This window comes from Natrix helvetica, assembly GCF_964273705.1.
Source record: "Natrix helvetica genome assembly, chromosome: 1".
Taxonomy (NCBI): domain Eukaryota; kingdom Metazoa; phylum Chordata; class Lepidosauria; order Squamata; family Natricidae; genus Natrix; species Natrix helvetica.
In genome coordinates, this window is record NC_138548.1 from 306,692,250 (window position 1) to 306,710,615 (window position 18,366).

The 18,366-nt window shown below is 42.0% G+C and overlaps 1 protein-coding gene across 2 annotated transcripts in view; it reads right to left on the reverse strand.

Annotated features, from left to right (window-relative positions):
- Positions 1-18,366, reverse strand: part of PHF2 (PHD finger protein 2) — a 156,113-nt gene that overhangs the window by 51,824 nt on the left and 85,923 nt on the right. For both annotated transcript variants that reach the window (XM_081937062.1, XM_081937063.1), the window contains 4 exons: positions 15,813-15,927; positions 10,296-10,456; positions 7,461-7,602; positions 4,589-4,775 (listed from right to left, as the gene is read on the reverse strand). In XM_081937062.1, coding sequence (XP_081793188.1) covers positions 4,589-4,775; positions 7,461-7,602; positions 10,296-10,456; positions 15,813-15,927 — 605 coding nt within the window. The remainder of the gene's footprint in view (positions 1-4,588; positions 4,776-7,460; positions 7,603-10,295; positions 10,457-15,812; positions 15,928-18,366) is intronic.

An 18,366-nucleotide genomic window follows, 5' to 3' on the forward strand; every position in this document is an offset into this window, starting at 1 on the left:
AGTCCTTCCCTGTGAGAGCGAATCGGTCGCAGGGAAGTGTGTGATAGGATGCGATCCCGCAAGTACCTAGGTCCTGAGCCATGGAGCGCTTTAAAGATGGTAATTAACACCTTGAAACGCACCCGAAAGACCACAGGCAGCCAGTGCAGCTCGCGCAGGAGCGGTGTTACGTGGGAGTACCTAGTACTCCCCATAATAGCCCGCGCGGCTGCGTTCTGGACTAGCTGCAGTCTTCGAGCGCGTCCCAAGGGAAGCCCCATGTAGAGGGCATTGCAGTAGTCCAGCCGAGACATCACCAGTGCATGAGTGACCGTGTGTAGGGCATCCCGGTCCAGTAGGGGGCGCAATTGGCGCACCAGGCGAACCTGGTGGAACGCCCCCCTTGCCACGGCTGCCACATGGTCATCCATTGACAGCCGGGCATCTAGGAGGACGCCCAAATTGCGCGCCCGTTCCACAGGGGGCAATTGCTCGCCCCCTATGGTCAGTGATGGAATCAACTGACTGAACCGGGGTGCCGGTAGCCACAGCCACTCAGTCTTGGAGGGATTGAGCTTGAGTCTGTTGTCTCCCATCCAGACCCCGACGGCTTCCAAACACCGGGTCATCACCTCGACAGCCTCGTTGGGGTGGTCTGGGGTGGAAATGTACAGCTGCGTATCATCAGCGTACAGATGATACTCCACCCCAAAACCATGGATGATCTCCCCCAGCGGCTTCACATATGCGTTGAACAGAAGGGGCAAAAGGACCGACCCCTGAGGCACCCCACAAATGAGTGGCCTTAGGGTCGACCTCTGCCCCTCTGCCAACACACATTGCGTCTGGTCGGAGAGGTAGGAGCCGAACCACTGCAGAACGGTGCCTCCAACTCCCATCCCAGCCAGCGCAATAGGATACCATGGTCGATGGTATCAAAAGCCGCCGAGAGATCTAATAGGACCAGGATAGAGGAACAACCCCTATCTCTGGCCCTCCAGAGATCATCCACCAACGCGACCAAGGCCGTCTCCGTGCTATGTCCGGGCCGGAAGCCGGACTGGCGTGGGTCTAGATATTCGGATTCCTCAAGGTGTCGTGGAAACTGCTGTGCCACCACATTCTCTACAACCTTCGCTAAAAAGGGAAGGTTGGAGACTGGACGATAATTAGCTAGCTCCGACGGATCAAGGGAAGGCTTCTTGAGTAAGGGCCTCACCACCGCCTCTTTCAAGGCGGCAGGTAAGGACCCCTCACTCAAAGAGGCGTTCACCAAGCCCAGTAGCCAGCCTCGTGTCACTTCCCAGGATGCCAGTACCAACCAGGAGGGACATGGGTCCATTAAACATGTGGTCGGTCGCAGCCGTCCACGCAACCTATCCAAATCCTCGGAGGCAACAGAATCAAACTCCTCCCAGAATGGTCTCACAAGACTCACTGTTGGCAGCTCCTCTGGTCCACTGAAGGGGGCCCATCCGCTCCTGATCTGAGCGATTTGGTCCTGCAGATATTCCCCAAACTCCTCTGCTCTGCCCTGTAAAGGGGCTTCCCGCGTCCTCTGTGATAAGAGAGAGCGGGTCACCCGAAACAGGGCGGCAAGGCGGTTATCGGCGGACGCAATAAGAGTGGCACAATGTCTGCGTTTGGTCACTCTTAATGCCACAAGGTAAGTCCGTGAATAGGCTCTTACCTGTGTTCGGTCAGATTCGGAGCGTGAGGACCTCCACCTGCCCTCTAGGCATCTCCTATGGCGCTTCATCACCCTCAGGTCCTCGGTAAACCAAGGAGCCCGGGTGGGTTGTCGCCGCAGGAGAGGCCGCAAAGGCGCAACTCGGCCCAGGGCCCCAGCGGCCGCCCTATTCCAGGCGGCCACTAGGTTCTCGGAGCGAGAGCGGGTCAGGGCTACAGGGAATGGCCCAAGCTCCATCTGGAACCTATCCGGTTCCATCAGGCGCCTGGGGCGGTACCAACTTGGACAGTTTGGTTCCGCCTCCTCGCAGTGGGGGGTAGCGCCAGGGAAGTCCAGCCGGAGACATGAGTGATCTGACCATGACAGGGGAGTGATGGTTACATCCCCTCTTCCCAGATCACTCGTCCACTGTTCAGATACGAAAACAAGGTCCAGAGTGTGGCCACCTTCGTGTGTGGGGCCCTGAATTAATTGGGTCAGGTCCATGGCTGTCATGGAAGCCATGAACTCCCGAGCTACCTCAGATGCTTCCCCCGTTGACGGCAAGTTGAAATCCCCCATAACCACAAGCTTGGGGGTCTCAACTGCCGTCTCTGAGATCAGCTCGAGGAGCTCGGGCAGGGCTGCTGACGCATAGCGAGGAGCCAAGTATACAATCAGCAAGCCCCACTGCCTCCCTGGGCCCCATTTCACACCAAGGGACTCACATCCGGGTATCTGAGGTACAGTGAACTCCCTCGGCTCTAGACATTCCCGTATAACTACCGCCACCCCACCACCCTTACCCAGGGCCCGAGGCTGATGGAATGCACGGAAACCCGGTGGGCACATTTCCACGAGGGGTAAACCACCCTCGTGGCCCAACCAGGTCTCCGTTATCCCTGCAAGGTCCAGCTCCCACTCTGAGATCAACTCATTAATGAGGGGGGCCTTGTTGGTCACGGACCTTGCATTGCAGAGCATCAGCCTCAGGCCCTGGCTCTGTAGTTCCTGACCACCTAGATTGCGGGGGTTGGTACAAACGACCGGGTGTAACCAACAACCACGGTCTCCCAACCGACGTTGTGGTCTTCTCCTGTCCTCGCATCCCCTCCTCCCCGCGACCGATGTAATAAGACAACCCTCTATTGGAATGTTCTTTCCCCTCCCCCCCTCCACCACACTCACTTCCCTCCTAGACTCACCTGTTCGCCTGGCACTGGCCCCCCTTCTGGCCGGTTCCCCCCCCACCCTAAAACCTTCCCTGGAACCCCCTAAAAAGATAAAAAACATTTAGTTAAAAAACCCCTAAGCTTCCGTTTCTTCCATTTCTTCCACCTCTCAGGGTCTATAAAGCCGTCATCAAGGCGGGCCCTTACGAGCGTCAAGGGCCATGCCTGCGAGAGGGGGGACTCCCGCAGGCGGAGCAGGTCTAGCCTCGAATAAATAATCTTAAAAATCTTTAAAAAACACGATGGGGTCAAAGGTGTTGTAGATGATGAGTGGTCAGTCAAAAAAAAGGGGGGGAAGAGTGATCAAATGTCCAAGTTGTGGTCTGGGTGGTGGAGAGATGGTCCAAAGGGTGGTAGCAGCCTAGATGATCCTAGGTGGGTGGGAGTTCATAGAGAGAGTTTGTAGATAGTAATCTGGAGTTCTTAAGGAATGGGGTTCCCAATTGGGAGGGGGCTGATGTTCTTGGGGGCAGATGGTCTTGGCCTAGGCATCCCTGTGGCCTACCCATGGCCCTAATATAGGGCTTCTGGCAGCCTCCGGTGTTCCAGGCCGCCCCCAGTCGCTCCCAGCCTCCATTCCAGTCCTGCTCTCTCATGACTCCCACCCAAAATCCAGATGTTGGTAGGTCTCACCCAATGTCCTAATGATGTTCCTGGCGTCCATGGCAGCTCTTTCAGCGGCTGCTGCTGTTGGTGCCAGCCTCTCTCCTTCCAGCGTCCTTCTATTCACCAGCTTCTCTCCTTCCAACTCCTTCTTTACTCTCTCCAATCTCTCCTTCTCTCCTTCCAATCCTCTCTGCTCACCAGCCTCTCTCCTTTCAACTTCTTCTTCCCTCTCTCCTTCCAACGTTGCTCACCAGCCTCACCAGCCTCTCTCCTTCCAGTGTTTGCTCACCCGCCTCTCTCCTTCCAACGTTTGCTCACCAGCCTCTCTCCTTCCAACGTTCCAACATTTCTCTACCCAGCGTCACCGCGGCTATAGCCTTTCTCACGCAGCCTCTCAGCTCACAGCTCACAGCCTCACATTCCTCCTTCCTCCCGCTCTCTCCAACGCTGCCGCCACTGCCGCAACGCCGCCATTTCCGCTGCCGGCTTCTCTCCCCGCTCCGCACACCATCTTCTCTCTAGCCTTCCCTCCAGCCTCCTGACCCACCCTGGAGGACCCAAATGGGTCCAAAATGGGCCAGGCTGGTCATGCTGTCTGACTCCTGGCCCTCAGATGGAACGAGGGCCGGATACAGCCTCTTTCCCCCATCGCCGAGCTCCTTGATGTTCCGGAGCTTCAGGAGGCGACCGCCATTGCCGGAAGCTCCTCCTCCAATCTGCAATATGCTTACATCTGTAAACCACACAGAGTTCTGTAAAGCTCTATGGAGCAGTATCTAAGACGTTTCTAAGTGCTATTTCTATGGCTATTTTATTCAAATGTATTTTTGACCCATCACAAAACATGTATACCTGCACATTAGAATTAGCCACATTTTAGATATTTAAACAATGTAAGTTATTTCTCCATGCTTCCCTCTCCTTATATTGAATAATTTTTTTGATGATCCTATCAGCAAGATCACTGCCAGCACTGCATGTCGAACATATGCTGAGTCTTATTTTTTCTTATTTCTACCTTCAATAATTGCAAACTCCAAAGTTTAGTGTGAATTTGTTACACTATTCATTGCTCATGATTAACTGGAATAAAGCATCTTACTTTTAAGATGTGATACCAGGCAGAGGCTCCACCAGAGTCAATATGGAAATCTGTGTAGCTGTCCTTCACACAAATCAGGCAGTATTTGGTCACTTTTGGTTTTCCCAGCAGAGCATCATCAGGCCAATAATTTTCCACCCATGAGAGCTTTTTCACTATTTCAGGAGACTCTACAAAACTGGACATTCTGTTTTAAAACAGGAAAGAAAAATTAAAGCATCTGAACTCAATTAAAGAACATTGAAAGGATTTTCTTAATTCACACTCCTGTTTCTGAGAAAATGGCAAGGTCAGGAAGAGGCCTCCCTGCCAGGAATGCGTTCTCCATGGAATTGTATTTGTTATTTCTGTTAATATACATCTCTTCTACCAGGCATTTAACTGTTGATTACCTTTTTTTAAAAAAAACTATAAGACGCATTCCCCCTCCCCCCCAAAAGTGGGTGGAAATGTATGTCCATCTTATAGAGTGAATGTTGTGGTGGGGGAGAGGGGGGGTTGGTGCAGTGGTGGCAAATGCCACCTCCAGGGAACACTGGAGCCTTCGCTGCCAAGCAGCTGATTGGCTATTGGATTGGTCTCCCGTAATACTGCTGATCAGCTGTTCTAGGTGGTGAGGATCGCTGCAGCTACCATCTATCACTGTCATTCTCTGCCACTGGCAGTGATTGGCAGTGGTGATCCCAGCTGATTAGCAGTATTCTGGGAAGCCGATCCAATTGCCAATCTGCTGCTTGGTAGTGAATGCTCCAGTGTTCCCCGGCACCGGTGGCAGCTCAGCTTAGTTGACCGGTGGAGGGGGGGCACAATGGAGTGGAGCCCTAAGAAGCCACATGTTTGGGTTGCGATAACGTGCTGAAGCTGACCAGGCTGTTTGCTGCAAGGATGCTAGCCGGATGAATACTGGATGGATGCTGGGAGGCAGAGGCAGATTTTTTTTTCTTGTTTTCCTTCCCAAAAGCTAAGCGCATCCTAAGTTCCAGAGCGTCTTATAGTGCAAAAAACACCGTAATTTTAACTTTAACATTCATATATATTCATGGGATTCAAAAACACTGTGCATTTGGTATTTGAATTACATTTAAGCATCTTGAAGTGAAAAGCAAGCAAGAAATCCACTGAGTTCAAATATGGTACCATAACTCTGGAAAGAGCTTACATTGGATCTCTTGATTTACAATGGTCCAGTTATAAGTACTGTTGATTAAGTATCAAAACCAGTGCCATTGACATACAAACAGGTTTATTTGAGAAGGTAGAATGGGAAGATGCGAGAGGGAGGGACAGCCCAGAATCGCATTCTATTTTCTGAAACACAAAGGGAGATTCAGGAAAGTAGGATAAAGAAAAGGGGTGGGTAGAATCTTATTCATTTCTACATACCAATTAGGAATCTAAATTCTATATGTGTAGTTGTCATGTAGACAAACTAATATCGCCTGTATAGATGAAACAGCTAATTCGAAAGTTTGGGAAATTCACAAAGTTGTAGATGTGTAGAATTTATTTATTTTAGGAAAAAAGTTTAGAAGGGGAGTATGGCTCCATTTCACAGGCATACTTAAGAGCTATTAGCTATTAGAAATATAGGGCTACAAGGAAATGTAACAAATGGTGACAAAAAAGAGCTCTCTATAGTGGTAGATTTTCTTACGGGTCTCATATTTCTTCTACTTAAATTTATTTATTTATTTTATTTATTTACATATCACATTCATAAAATGCCCACCTCACTCTCAGAGAAAAACTGGATGGCATACAATAAATAAAACATAAAAGAATAAAAACTGTGGATAAATATTATATTAGGCAGCAATTAAATATACAGTTTCATCATCTTTTATACTTTTCAATTTATTTTCATTTTGCATTTTTGTGCTTTGTAAACCTCCTTGAAGTGTACAATAATGGAAGGCAGTGCACAAATGTATGAAATATCAATAAATAAATAAATCTGGCAACCTTCTTTCTGTACGACAATCTTTTCTAAATAAATCAGAACAGAAATTAAATGAAGACTGTTTTAGCAAAGGATTTCGTATCCCAGATGCATATATAATTGAAAGAGCAAGAAAATAGCACTTTCTGAATGCTTATTTATTCAAAATGGATAGAAAACAACTTAATTAAACTGAGATGGAGATGTGATTTTACTTTTGAAATGCCTCTTTGTGTGACGTATTAAGTATAAAATGCTCTCATTGTAAACCTATTTTTTTTATTATCCTCCATGTCAAGGCAGAACTTGAGACCTTATTAAAATGCTATACTCTTTGCTGAAGAATATATTTGCTAACCAGTTATTAAATCAGTAGTATGTGAGGATAATGTAATGTGAGCAATTTTCTGCAATAAAAAATGCCTTTCTTTACAATAGTTTCTGAAGGGTGGGGGATTAAATGGCTAAACTGTAATCATGCTGTTTAGAAAAAAAATATTTTATCTGTGCAGGAAAAGGGATTACATTATTAAAACAATAAATAATAGAAAGATGTGGACTTTACAAAATAAATGATTTTGCCATCAACCTTCAGCCTTTTTGTAATCTACATTAATTATCACTGCAGTCTCTTGACAAATAAAATAGAATTCTTTCCCTAGCAATCTTTTGTTCGGTTTCTTTGATTTTCTGAACTCCTACTTCCCAAAAATTAAATTATATAGTTTGTTAATTTGTGAATACAAAATTCAAGCATGTGGAGATGCAGATTATACTAATTTGTCTGGAAAACATATTCTAATCTATAGAATAAAGTCAGACTCCGGATTCCATCATTCCACAGGCTATGGATGTTACTATTCTTAAAAATATTCTAAATATAATGGGAAAAAAGAATATCTTTAGAATCTGTGGCTTCACATACTATCTCACCTTGTATCTGAAAACTCCAAGTTAGTTACATTCAGGACTCTTTTTCGATTTGTGCTATAATAGTAATCAACAAATTCTTTTAGTTTCATCTTGCAGTCCTTCTGTTTAGTGACATCTGTAACATCCACACTCCTTTCTGGTCCTAAAAAAAAAACAACCAACCCAAGAAAATGGGACTGTAAACTTGAATGCAGTGTAAGTTATAAGGCAAAGTATAATTCACAGAGCTTCATTTCATGAGACCATGAAAATAGACCCATGCAAAAAGTTTGCTCTTTGGGACAAAAAGAACTGTACTTGCAAAAGGATATTAAGAAATAGGAAACCTATTTTAAAAATTGAGAAAATGAGATGGTTCATCTGGCAACCAAGCCTATGGTTATGTTTATGGTTGCTCTGTCTAACACTTTCAATTTGAAGACCCCAAAAGAGTTTGAAGTCACTGGCAGCACAAATATGTTGTTGTTGTTAGTTACGAAGTCATGTCTGACCCATTGCAACCACATTGGACAACATTATTCCAGGCCTTCCTGTCCTCTACCATCTTCTGGAGTCCATTTAAGCTCATGTCTACTGCTTCGGTGACTCCATCCAGCCACCTCATTCTCTGTCATCCCCTTCTTCTTTTGCCCTCAATCTATCCCAGCATTAGGCTCTTTTCCAGTGAGTCCTTCCTTCTCATTAGGTGGACAAAGTATTTGAGTTTCATCTTCAGGATCTGGCCTTCTAAAGAGCAGTCAGATTTGATCTCCTCTAGGACTGACTGGTTTGGTCGCCCTGCAGTCCAAGGGACTCGCAGGAGTCTTCTCCAGCACCATAGTTCAAAGGCCTCCATTCTTTGGCGTTCAGCCTTTCAGGTCCAACTTTCACAGCCTTATACATTGCAACTGGGAAAACCATAGTCTTGATTATACGCACTTTATATATGCTCTATACGCACAAATATGTACCTCTCCTTAAGTCAACTGTCAGTTCCCAGGATTGTGTGAGAGTTGCAGAGAGCAGCTAAGGAATCCTGGGGAAATGAACAACTTTTCTATTATGCTGGTTCAGAAATATTTTCCTAATTAATAATCATTTTCAGAGCAATTTATTTTTTATTCATTTTTCTAAGTTGATGTGCAAGGGTCATTTAAAAGTGAAATGCAGATGACTTTTCAAGTAAAGTATTGGTGGCATCTGCATCCATCCCATCTTCTCAATTAACGTTGTAAAAACATACGCTGATTCTAAAATTTATTTTTCTATTTATATAAATCAGTGTTTCTCAAACTTGGCGACTTTAAGTCCTGTGGACTTCAACTCCCAGAATCCCCCAGCCAGCATAGCTGGCTGGGGAATTCTGGGAGTTGAAGTCCACAGGACTTAAAGTCGCCAAGTTTGAGAAACACTGATCTAAATCAACGTTTCCCAAACACTCTGGTCAACCTCCCTTGGAGAAATCCAGATACCATCCAGGGGAGGTTTAAATAATCTTTTAGTCACATTGTTAAAATAAATCCATCAAAGTTTCACTGCACTGTTTCCATTGTTCATTTGTGTTCGTTTTGGTGCTTGGCTTTTTAAGGAAGGTGTATACATCAAGATTACACTAAATGGAGGTGCTATGAGAAAAAAGTTTCTAAATCTGGAATCTTTAATCAGCCTCTCATCAGTGCTAGTAATGATGAAGTTGCCTAGTTTGGATAATGAAACATCTGCAAGAGCAGGCTCAGAGAGCACCAAGACCCCCTCAATAATAGATCCATAGGCTAAACACTTTGCTTTGTTCTCTTGTTTACGAAGACCCGCTTCCTCATAACAGGGTTAGACTTCAGTCGATAGATCCTACAAATTGAATGTTAAATTGATTTGATCAGTTATTCTTCTTTTTTTGTACACTATTTTTCTCTTTTTTTGATGTTTCTTAGGGTTAAATGTATGCGTTTAGAATACAATAACATAGGTGGAGGGGACCTTGGAGGTCCTCTAGTCCAACCCCCTGCTTAGGCAGGAAACGCTATACTACTTCAGACAAATGGCTATCCAATCTATTCCCAGTGTTGGAGCATTTACAACTTTGATATATTTAATTTTGTTTGTTTCTTCTTCTGTTTTCTATTTTACTTTTTATGATAAAACAATAAAATAATATATTTTTTTTAAAAAAAGAAGTGGACAGCAGAGATTAAAAACATTAAAAGTAACGCAGTAAAATCTGCCAAGGACAGGAGATGGATCAGCAAACATGATATTCCAACCAAGGTACAAATCGGATGAGACCTGCTATAAAATTATAGTTGAAATGTTTAAGCATTCACTAGCGTAATAACTTTACAAAGGGGTAATTGGAAATTGGAAACAGTGTAAAAATGCAAACCTCCCAATCCGATAGCTTTCAGACTACAGATCCTATGAACCCTGCGAACTGCATGCTACTAACCCTTTGATATAGTGTTGGGTTCCGGATCCCGTTGCAACCGGTAAAGTGCAACGGGGCCCAGCGTCCACCACATGAATGTGTGCAGTGCGCACATGCATCCTTACCTCTTGTGATGCCTCTGTGAGCCTCCGCGATGCTCCAGCTGCTCAGCGGAGCGTCACGCAGGTGCCGTACGTGCCATACGTGTGTGCAGAAGCGCCGAAGAGCTCAAATACAGGTAAGAAGGACGGGCGGGAGAATGGGCCCTCTGGAGGACTGTACCAGAATGGTACCCGGTACTCCCAGCAGGCACCAATACGCCCGTAACAGGGTGTACCGCCTGCAATCTACCACTGCTTTGATAGGAAATTACTCAAATTGAAAGCTCCAGAGATTATTCATATTCACAGTAAAACACCAACAACAATACATACCAACATAGTTTTCAACATCACTAACATAAAACGTTGGTGCCGGTACTGATAAGCCTAAGCCATCCTTCTTCGGAATAAGAACTGGCTCTGTGAATCCGTTTTCTTCCAAATATTCAATTGTTAGCTGGTTTCCAGTCACTTTTATTACCACATCTTCAGCACTACAAGTTCAAAACAAAACAAAATTTGCCGTCCAATTATACAATAAATTCACACCAAAATCGGTGTTTTCTTTTGCTTTAAGACTGAAACTCCTGCTTTCTGTATTGACCCCACTGGCTTTATTTAATCAGACACCCACATAGTTGTGCAGAACCTCAAAATAATATCTTTTTTTTCTTTCATATGCAAGCTAATACCTGAATTTATTGTTTCCTGATTTGAATTGCAGGCTCTTTCAGGTCATAAGGTTTGATTGTATTTTAAATAATTCATCATTTTCTGAGAAATTGTTTTCTGGTTCAGGATTGTTAATGGGATTTGTGAGCAAATGCAAATTAACAAAGCTTTGGGACATATAATTTTCCAAAGTGCTAACTGCCCTGAAATTATATGTTCTAGGAATCCTTAAGCTTAGGGTGTCCTCATGGTCCCATGATACTCCCAATAACGTATTTACGGACACAACATCCAAAATGTTATCCAAAATATCACCATAAACACATAGGAAAAGCATACTTTTAAACTTTCATAGAAAATTAGTTGTTTTCTTTTTTTAAAAAAATTGTGCTAGTCAGCTGAAATCTTAGTTTAGTTGCAATGTTGTGTAACAGTCAATCTTGCCCTCTTCCCTTCTAGTGCCATGGATTTTTAAAAAAACAAGATATTTTCTTGGCATTTTTCTGGAATATTCCAGGGTGATAGCGAGTCTCCTAGTCATGCCCTTACCAATTCTTCTTCCTCTTCTACATTTCCAGAATAGTTAATTGAGCCAAACACTGGCCATTAAATTTTCAGGGATACCTCCTATGATACTTCCTCATAGAAAAAAGTCAGACATAGCTCTTCCTCTACCTCTGCCTAAATCATCCTTAAAGATACCCATGTAAGTAACAGATGCAAGATAAAAGACAAATGAAGAGAGTCAAATACACAAAAGTATAAACCTATTAATAGGATCAATGTGGGAGATGCTACCGATAAAGCCAAGAAGGCAAACACGTACATATTAATATTCTATAATAATTGTTTATGGAATCAAAAAATCAGAAATGAATCAGTGGTGGGATTCAAAAAAATTTACTATCAGTTCCAAGGGTGTGGCTTGGTGGACATGCCATGGCTTGGTGGGCGTGGCTTGGTGGGCATGGCAAGGGAACGATACTGTAAAATCTCCATTCCCTCCCCACTCCAGGGGAAGGTTACTGCAAAATCCCCATTTCCTTCCAATCAGCTGGGACTTGGGAGGCAGAGAATAGATGGGGTGGGGCCAGTCAGAGGTGGTATTTACCGGTTCTCCAAACTACTCAAAATTTCCACTACCGGTTCTCCAGAACTGGCCAGAACCTGCTGAATACCACCTCTGAAGTGAATATAATAATTTAATGCATGACTGAATTAAGAGGAAGCCTTAATTCAACTAAGAATGAACAATCAAATCAATGTGTTTAAAAAAAACTACATCTTTTTAAAAAATCAAATTATTACCTTTAAAAACAAAATGAAGACCACGGAAGGAGAAAATAAGTGAGAGGGGAAATAGAAAGATGGGCAGGTAGTTGAGCTAATGAACTTATCTAAGATAAACTGAAGAAGAAACAAGGAAAATGGAATGAAGATATGGTTTGGAAAAATGTTTGAAGTGATCCTTGCAAGAGAAAGAGTCATTTGCAAAGACTCTGACTATAGCACCAGCAATTATATACTCAACTCTCTTCCTATCTTTTCTACCACACAGGATCTCGAAATCCATCCCAAAAAGAATGAGATGACACAGACTATTGATCACTCTTATTTGTAAATAGACCTTTCAGTCTTTGAAGCTAATACATCCTCCTTTGTCTGATGAATGATAACTCTGCTGTAGACAAAGGTCATATTTCTGGCAAATGACAGCATGCAGTCTGTGTCTTTCAAGAAAACAACTTTTTTGTCCTGACTCTTCTGTTAATATTTGACTCAAATGACCACCAATTAAGTGTTCTTAAAAATGTCCAGACTTCACATACTAGAATTATAATTTTAAATAACAACATTATGAAAATATTCATCTACAACAACACATCAAACCTTACATAAAGATGTGTAAGCTAGCTTGATCACAACTCATTACAGTTTGGCTACTGCTGTTAAATCCTTCAATGGAACCGTTTACCCAATGATTAATGATGTGCTTTTGTCCACCAAATTTGTAACCAAATACAAGCTACCATCTTAGTTTGACAAATGCTAACTTAAATATCTTGTTTGGATATTTAGAGAAAAATGAGATGTAATATCCTAATCAGCTACCAGTTTGTGAAGTGATGAAAAACAAGCTTAATAAATATAGTCTCAGAATAGACAATTTTGTCAACAGCGTCTCAGCATCAAAGGCATGTCAGAAATATCTGAATATTGTGGTAAAGCTTCTTCTAAGCTGGCATGGTTACTTTACTTTAGCGAACTTTACTTTATTAAGTTACTTTATGTACTTACACCTAAAGCACAGAATTTCATTGGGATGATAACATGCATCCATAAAGTACCAAAACCTTTTTTGGGTAAGGCATGAGCGCCCTCTTCTGTGCCTCTTTGAAACTACACCTCTTATTCTAAGTACACAAGTGGCTTTCAATAGGGATAGCCAAAGAAGGTATAAATTAAACTTTAAGAGGTAGAGTTATTCCATTTTCTTTTTTTATAAAAAATTTTATTGAACACAAATTAAAACATTTTTTTTAAATTAGAGTTATTCATTTTCATCTACAACTGGGGGAAAGTAAATTGTTGTTTTTTTAAAAAACTAGCTTTTTAATACGTCTTATTACTGATCCTGTTTTATGAAAATGGGTTTGCTTTGACTAATTCTGGCATTTCTCCCACCATACTGTTAATACTGATTTGTAAAATTCAAAACAGAAATTCCTTTAGTGCAACTCATCTTAATTACTAAATAGAATCATATAAGTCAATATAAGACAATATGGCAAAGTTTCATTCTGTCTTATTTTTGGGTAGCTACTTTTCTCCAGTTTAAAAATATATTACTCAAGTGAAGTCGGTCCTAGGATTATGGTAAATGGCCCTGTCCTCAGCATGATATGCAAAGAAATCTACCCTTGATGTTCACTCACTTTGGACATCCAGAATAAGGAAACCTGTACGAATGGATTTCTAAATCCACTTTAGAAAGTCTAGTATGTGGGTGGATGGATGAATTAATTAATTACTTAATTAAGGATCAGGTATAGGTTCCTATTAGATTGAAGAAAAATACATATATATATATGCATGCTGGTTTTGTTGTATTCGGGTCTTCTCCCGTGTAGGATTGAGATTGTCTTTGCAACGTTTCAGCGAGATCGCACTCGCCATCTTCAGGCTGTGGTCTTAAAGTGTGACCGGAGCTGCCGTCTTTCTGTATATCTTGGTGGGAGGGGATGGAGTGCTGGCTTTGTTTCAGTAGGTGGAATGATTGGTTGGTGGTTGTATCATGATTGGTAGATTGGTGCTGATTGGTGCTGGCTGTGTGTGCATTGTTGTTTTGTATTGTAATGGCTTGGGTGGTGGGTGGTGTTCGTTTATTGGCTAGGGCTGGTTTCCAGATGTTTGGTAGGCGGGAGGTATCTTCACATTTATTCATGTTGTGGGGGTGTTTCTCTATTTCGATGGCTTCCATAATTATTCTCTTGTTCAGGTGTTCTGTTTTGGAGATTAACCTGGCTCCTTCAAAATTGATTTCATGTCCTGTAGCTTTAAGGTGCTGGAAAAGGGAAGAAGTTTTTTCTTTTTTTCTTACTGCATTCTTGTGTTCTGTGATGTGTGCATTTATTCTCCTGTTTGTCTGTCCTATATATATTTCCGGGCAGGTTTTGCATGGTATTTTGTAGACTCCCTGGTTTTCTAGCTGGATTTTGTCTTTGGGGTTTCTTAAGATGTTGGCTATTTTTTTGGTCAGTGGTGAAGGCTGTCCTGATATTGTGCTTGTGGAGAATTTTGCTGATTTTATCTGTGGTGCCTTTGATGTAAGGGAGGAGGGCAATGCCATTGTCCTGTTCTGTGTATATATATACAGAAAGACGGCAGCTCTGGTCACACTTTAAGACCACAGCCTGAAGATGGCGAGTGCGATCTCGCTGAAACGTTGCAAAGACAATCTCAATCCTACACGGGAGAACACCCGAATACAACAAAACCAGCATACCTAAACCTGTGAAAATCTACGAACGCGCGCGCACGCGCGCGCGCACACACACACACACACACATATATATGTGTGTGTGTGTGTGTGTGTGTGTGTGTGTTACAAATAAGATAAGGAAGAGAACCCGTGGCTTAGTGGTTAAGACTCCTGCCTAAGATATATACAGCCTGGGTTCTAATCCCAGTAAGGGTATGGCTAGCTGATGAGAGCTAATTAGCTCGAAATAGATCTATCCTAGTCTCCCTTTATTTATTTATCAGTACAAATACAACATATATATATATATATATATATATATATATATATATATATATATATATATGTATATGTATATGTATATGTATATGTATATGTATATGTATATGTATATGTATATGTATATGTATATGTATATGTATATGTATATGTATATGTATATGTATATATATATATATATATATATATATATATATATATATATATATATATATATATATATATATATTTGTGTTATCAGTACAAATGGTAATATAAATTCCAATATATAATGGAATTAAACTATAGAAGTTTGTTTACCATTAGGGTGTTCCATATGAACACAAGACTCAAAATAATCTAATTAAAGAGGCAAGAGATTTTATTGAACAATATTTTTGCAAGTATGGAATACCGAAGGATCTTAGCCAGGGATATTTAATATTACAAGATCATTGTATTTCATTAATCATAGAAGAAACTTGGCAATTGATAGGACACTGTTACATAATTACATAAAATGAAATCTTTTTGAAGAACATATGAATTTTAGATACCTTAATAAAATGACAGAATCACCACATTAATTTTGTTTCTTACCTACTATGGAGAAGCAATGTCTAAGAGTGATAAATGTCCAATAGGTTGTTTTCACAACTTATGACACTTATTTCTTTTAGTTGTACTGTATACCTTTCCACCCACCATGGTGGAGCTGTTCCAGGCTTTCTAAGGATCAAATACGGCCTAGTGTTTGTCAATGAGCAGAGTGAGGGATTTGTTTGCATCAGGAAAGTATGTGGAAAGCTATGAGGCCAAGATCTGTAAGTTTATAAGCTACATAGCTATTGGCTACATACACTTTACCAAGGAAACCCTACCTGCCTCCAAACCTTCCTTCTAATATCAATGACACAGGAATAGGGTTAGCAACTTACCTGGGGAATGTACGACTTCGAAGTTCTTTGATAAACACTTGACTACCATTCTGGACAGGCTTGACTTCTGTTGCTTGACCAGTGTCATGTTTGTGCCAATCTCTTTTCTTTTTCACTGAAGGAGAACAAATTTAAGGGGATTAGATATCATGGGAGTGGGAGGATGACAATGAAGAAAATTGACATTTTGGCTTGCCTGTAAGGTTGACAGGACTTCTTGGGTGACATAATGATAATAATGCTAACTCTAACAAAATAGTATAAAGTTAACTTTTGTTCTGAAGAGACATTTGACATTTTTTCCATCTGTTTATAAATGTTAATACTATGACCTATATGAAGTATGCTGAACTGTGATAATTTAGTAACCCTGAGAACAAGCCAGCCATATAATTAAGTAGTGAGCTATACAGTTTTTATAAAGCGAAATGTAAATCCTGGATAGAGTTCAGATTTATTAAACTACACTTTTAATTCCCACTGTTAAGAGCAGCACTTCAAATTGCAATGCAGAACATATCATACATGTCAAGGGCTGATACAAGATAAAATTAAATCATGGTACAATATATTATTTACTTAGGCTTTGAATCATGTATGAAGGAAGAAAGTCAGCCCAGGCAGATAACAAAGGCATAATCTGTCTCTTTTCATAATGTTTATTTTATTGATTAAAATGTGCAATTGAAAAGTTTATGAATTAAATCCTAATGCCATGGCGAAGACTCACTGTTTAGCTATTATTCAATAAGAAACAAAGGATGTGTCAGATCAGATTAAGTGAAGACATGAAAACTGAACTCTACATTTGTAAGTCCTCCTGATGCAACCCCTTCAGTCATTTATCATTCATGATTATGATGCTTAGATGGTAATGCAAGTTTAATTATATCAGCATTCATGGCCTATGAAAAATTACAATTTAGATATAATGATTCTATTGTGTGAACTGGATAGGGGCCGACAGTCCCTATCAGAAAAGGATTTCCATATGTAATTCCTGTTGAGGTATCTTCTCATCCTCAATGGATTCTGATTCTCACTTTATCTAATTTTCCTAAAGTAAGTACCAAACTTCTCTGCTTTGGGTCAGCAAAAAAATGAGCTAATAGAATATGAAGAAGTTTTAAAGCAAGAGGAAAGCATCCCTAATTTTCTATAAAGAGAATATTTAAGAGATTCCTTTAGTAGCGCAGTTCCCAAAGTCCAGTTTCTTATCAACTCATTAAATGTACACATTTCCTTCAAGATAAACTCTGATGCAATGGCTCGTGTGTTCCATTTAACTAGAACTAAAATGGGGACTAATTGTAAAGATTTTAACTTTGCAAAAACGGTGAGGAAAGTTTTGCTGAAGGGTAATGAGTGGCCTAAAGTCGTAAGTTTTCTTTGTGGCAGAGCGTGGGACTCTCTGACACTACGTTTTAACCACTTTGTCACACTGATTTTCTCTGCATCTATATCTGGGCCTGTGTCTACATATCTGCCTATTCATCAAGCCATTTCCTTTTGAGAGAATGGGCATTATACAAAGCAAAGAAAAAAGTACCGAGTAAAAGAAATGAAAGCCAGGGAATAAGAGAAAAACAAATTAAATATAATTTACATTAATATCATTTCCTATACATCTTTATACCTTTCTTTTCTTTCCAATCATTCTTGTCAACCTCTTGTCCATACATCTTCTATATATTGCATTTTGTTTTTACCGCTCTTTTTGATATAATTGAATAAATAAACAAATTACAATTATATAGCAGTGCCTACCCTACGAAACAGCCTCTTTCCCAAGATCCAGAGGGCTTCTGCGCTCCTGGCCTCCTAGAAGGCCATTAAGAACTACCCTGTTTCCCTGAAAATACGACATTTCTTGAAAATAAGGCAATGCCATATTTTCCAGGTGGGCAAAAATATAAGCCCTCCCCTGAAAATAAGCCCCCTGGCAACCCCCCCCCCCCTCCAGCCAGGCAGAGTGCCATTCACCAACCTAGCAGTATCCCGAAGGCACCAAGCCAGGGGAGCCTGGGGGGCAAAGGTGCTCACATAGCTTGGCGCCTTCAGGATACTGCTAGGTTGGTGAGTGGCACTGTGCCCAACTGGAGAGGGGGGTTTGCCAGGCAGCTGCTCTCCCAAAGAGCAGGCACAGCCTCAGGGAAGAACGGCTGTGTTGCACTGTCGCAACAGCGCAACACAGCAGCCATGAAGTGACCACACTCACGAGCAATCGCCCGGAAAACCCCCTCTCCATCCGGGCAGAGCACCATTCACTGACCTAGGGGTATTCTGAAGGCGCCAAGTGTGGCGCTCTGCCTGTCTCCCAGCTCTCGCAGCTTGGCACATTCAGAATACCCCCTAGGTCAGTGCATGGAGCTCTGCCTGGCTGGAGAGGGGGGGTGCACGAGCACCTGTTCTGTCCCCAGCTTGCGTGCCTCCCAGCCTCACCATGCCCTGGCCCACCTCTCCCGCAAAGCACACTCCCAGAGCAGCCATTGCTGGAAGACTTGGCAGCCAATCTCCGTAGTTTGGAAGCTGAAGAAGAAGTTATGCTCAGAGC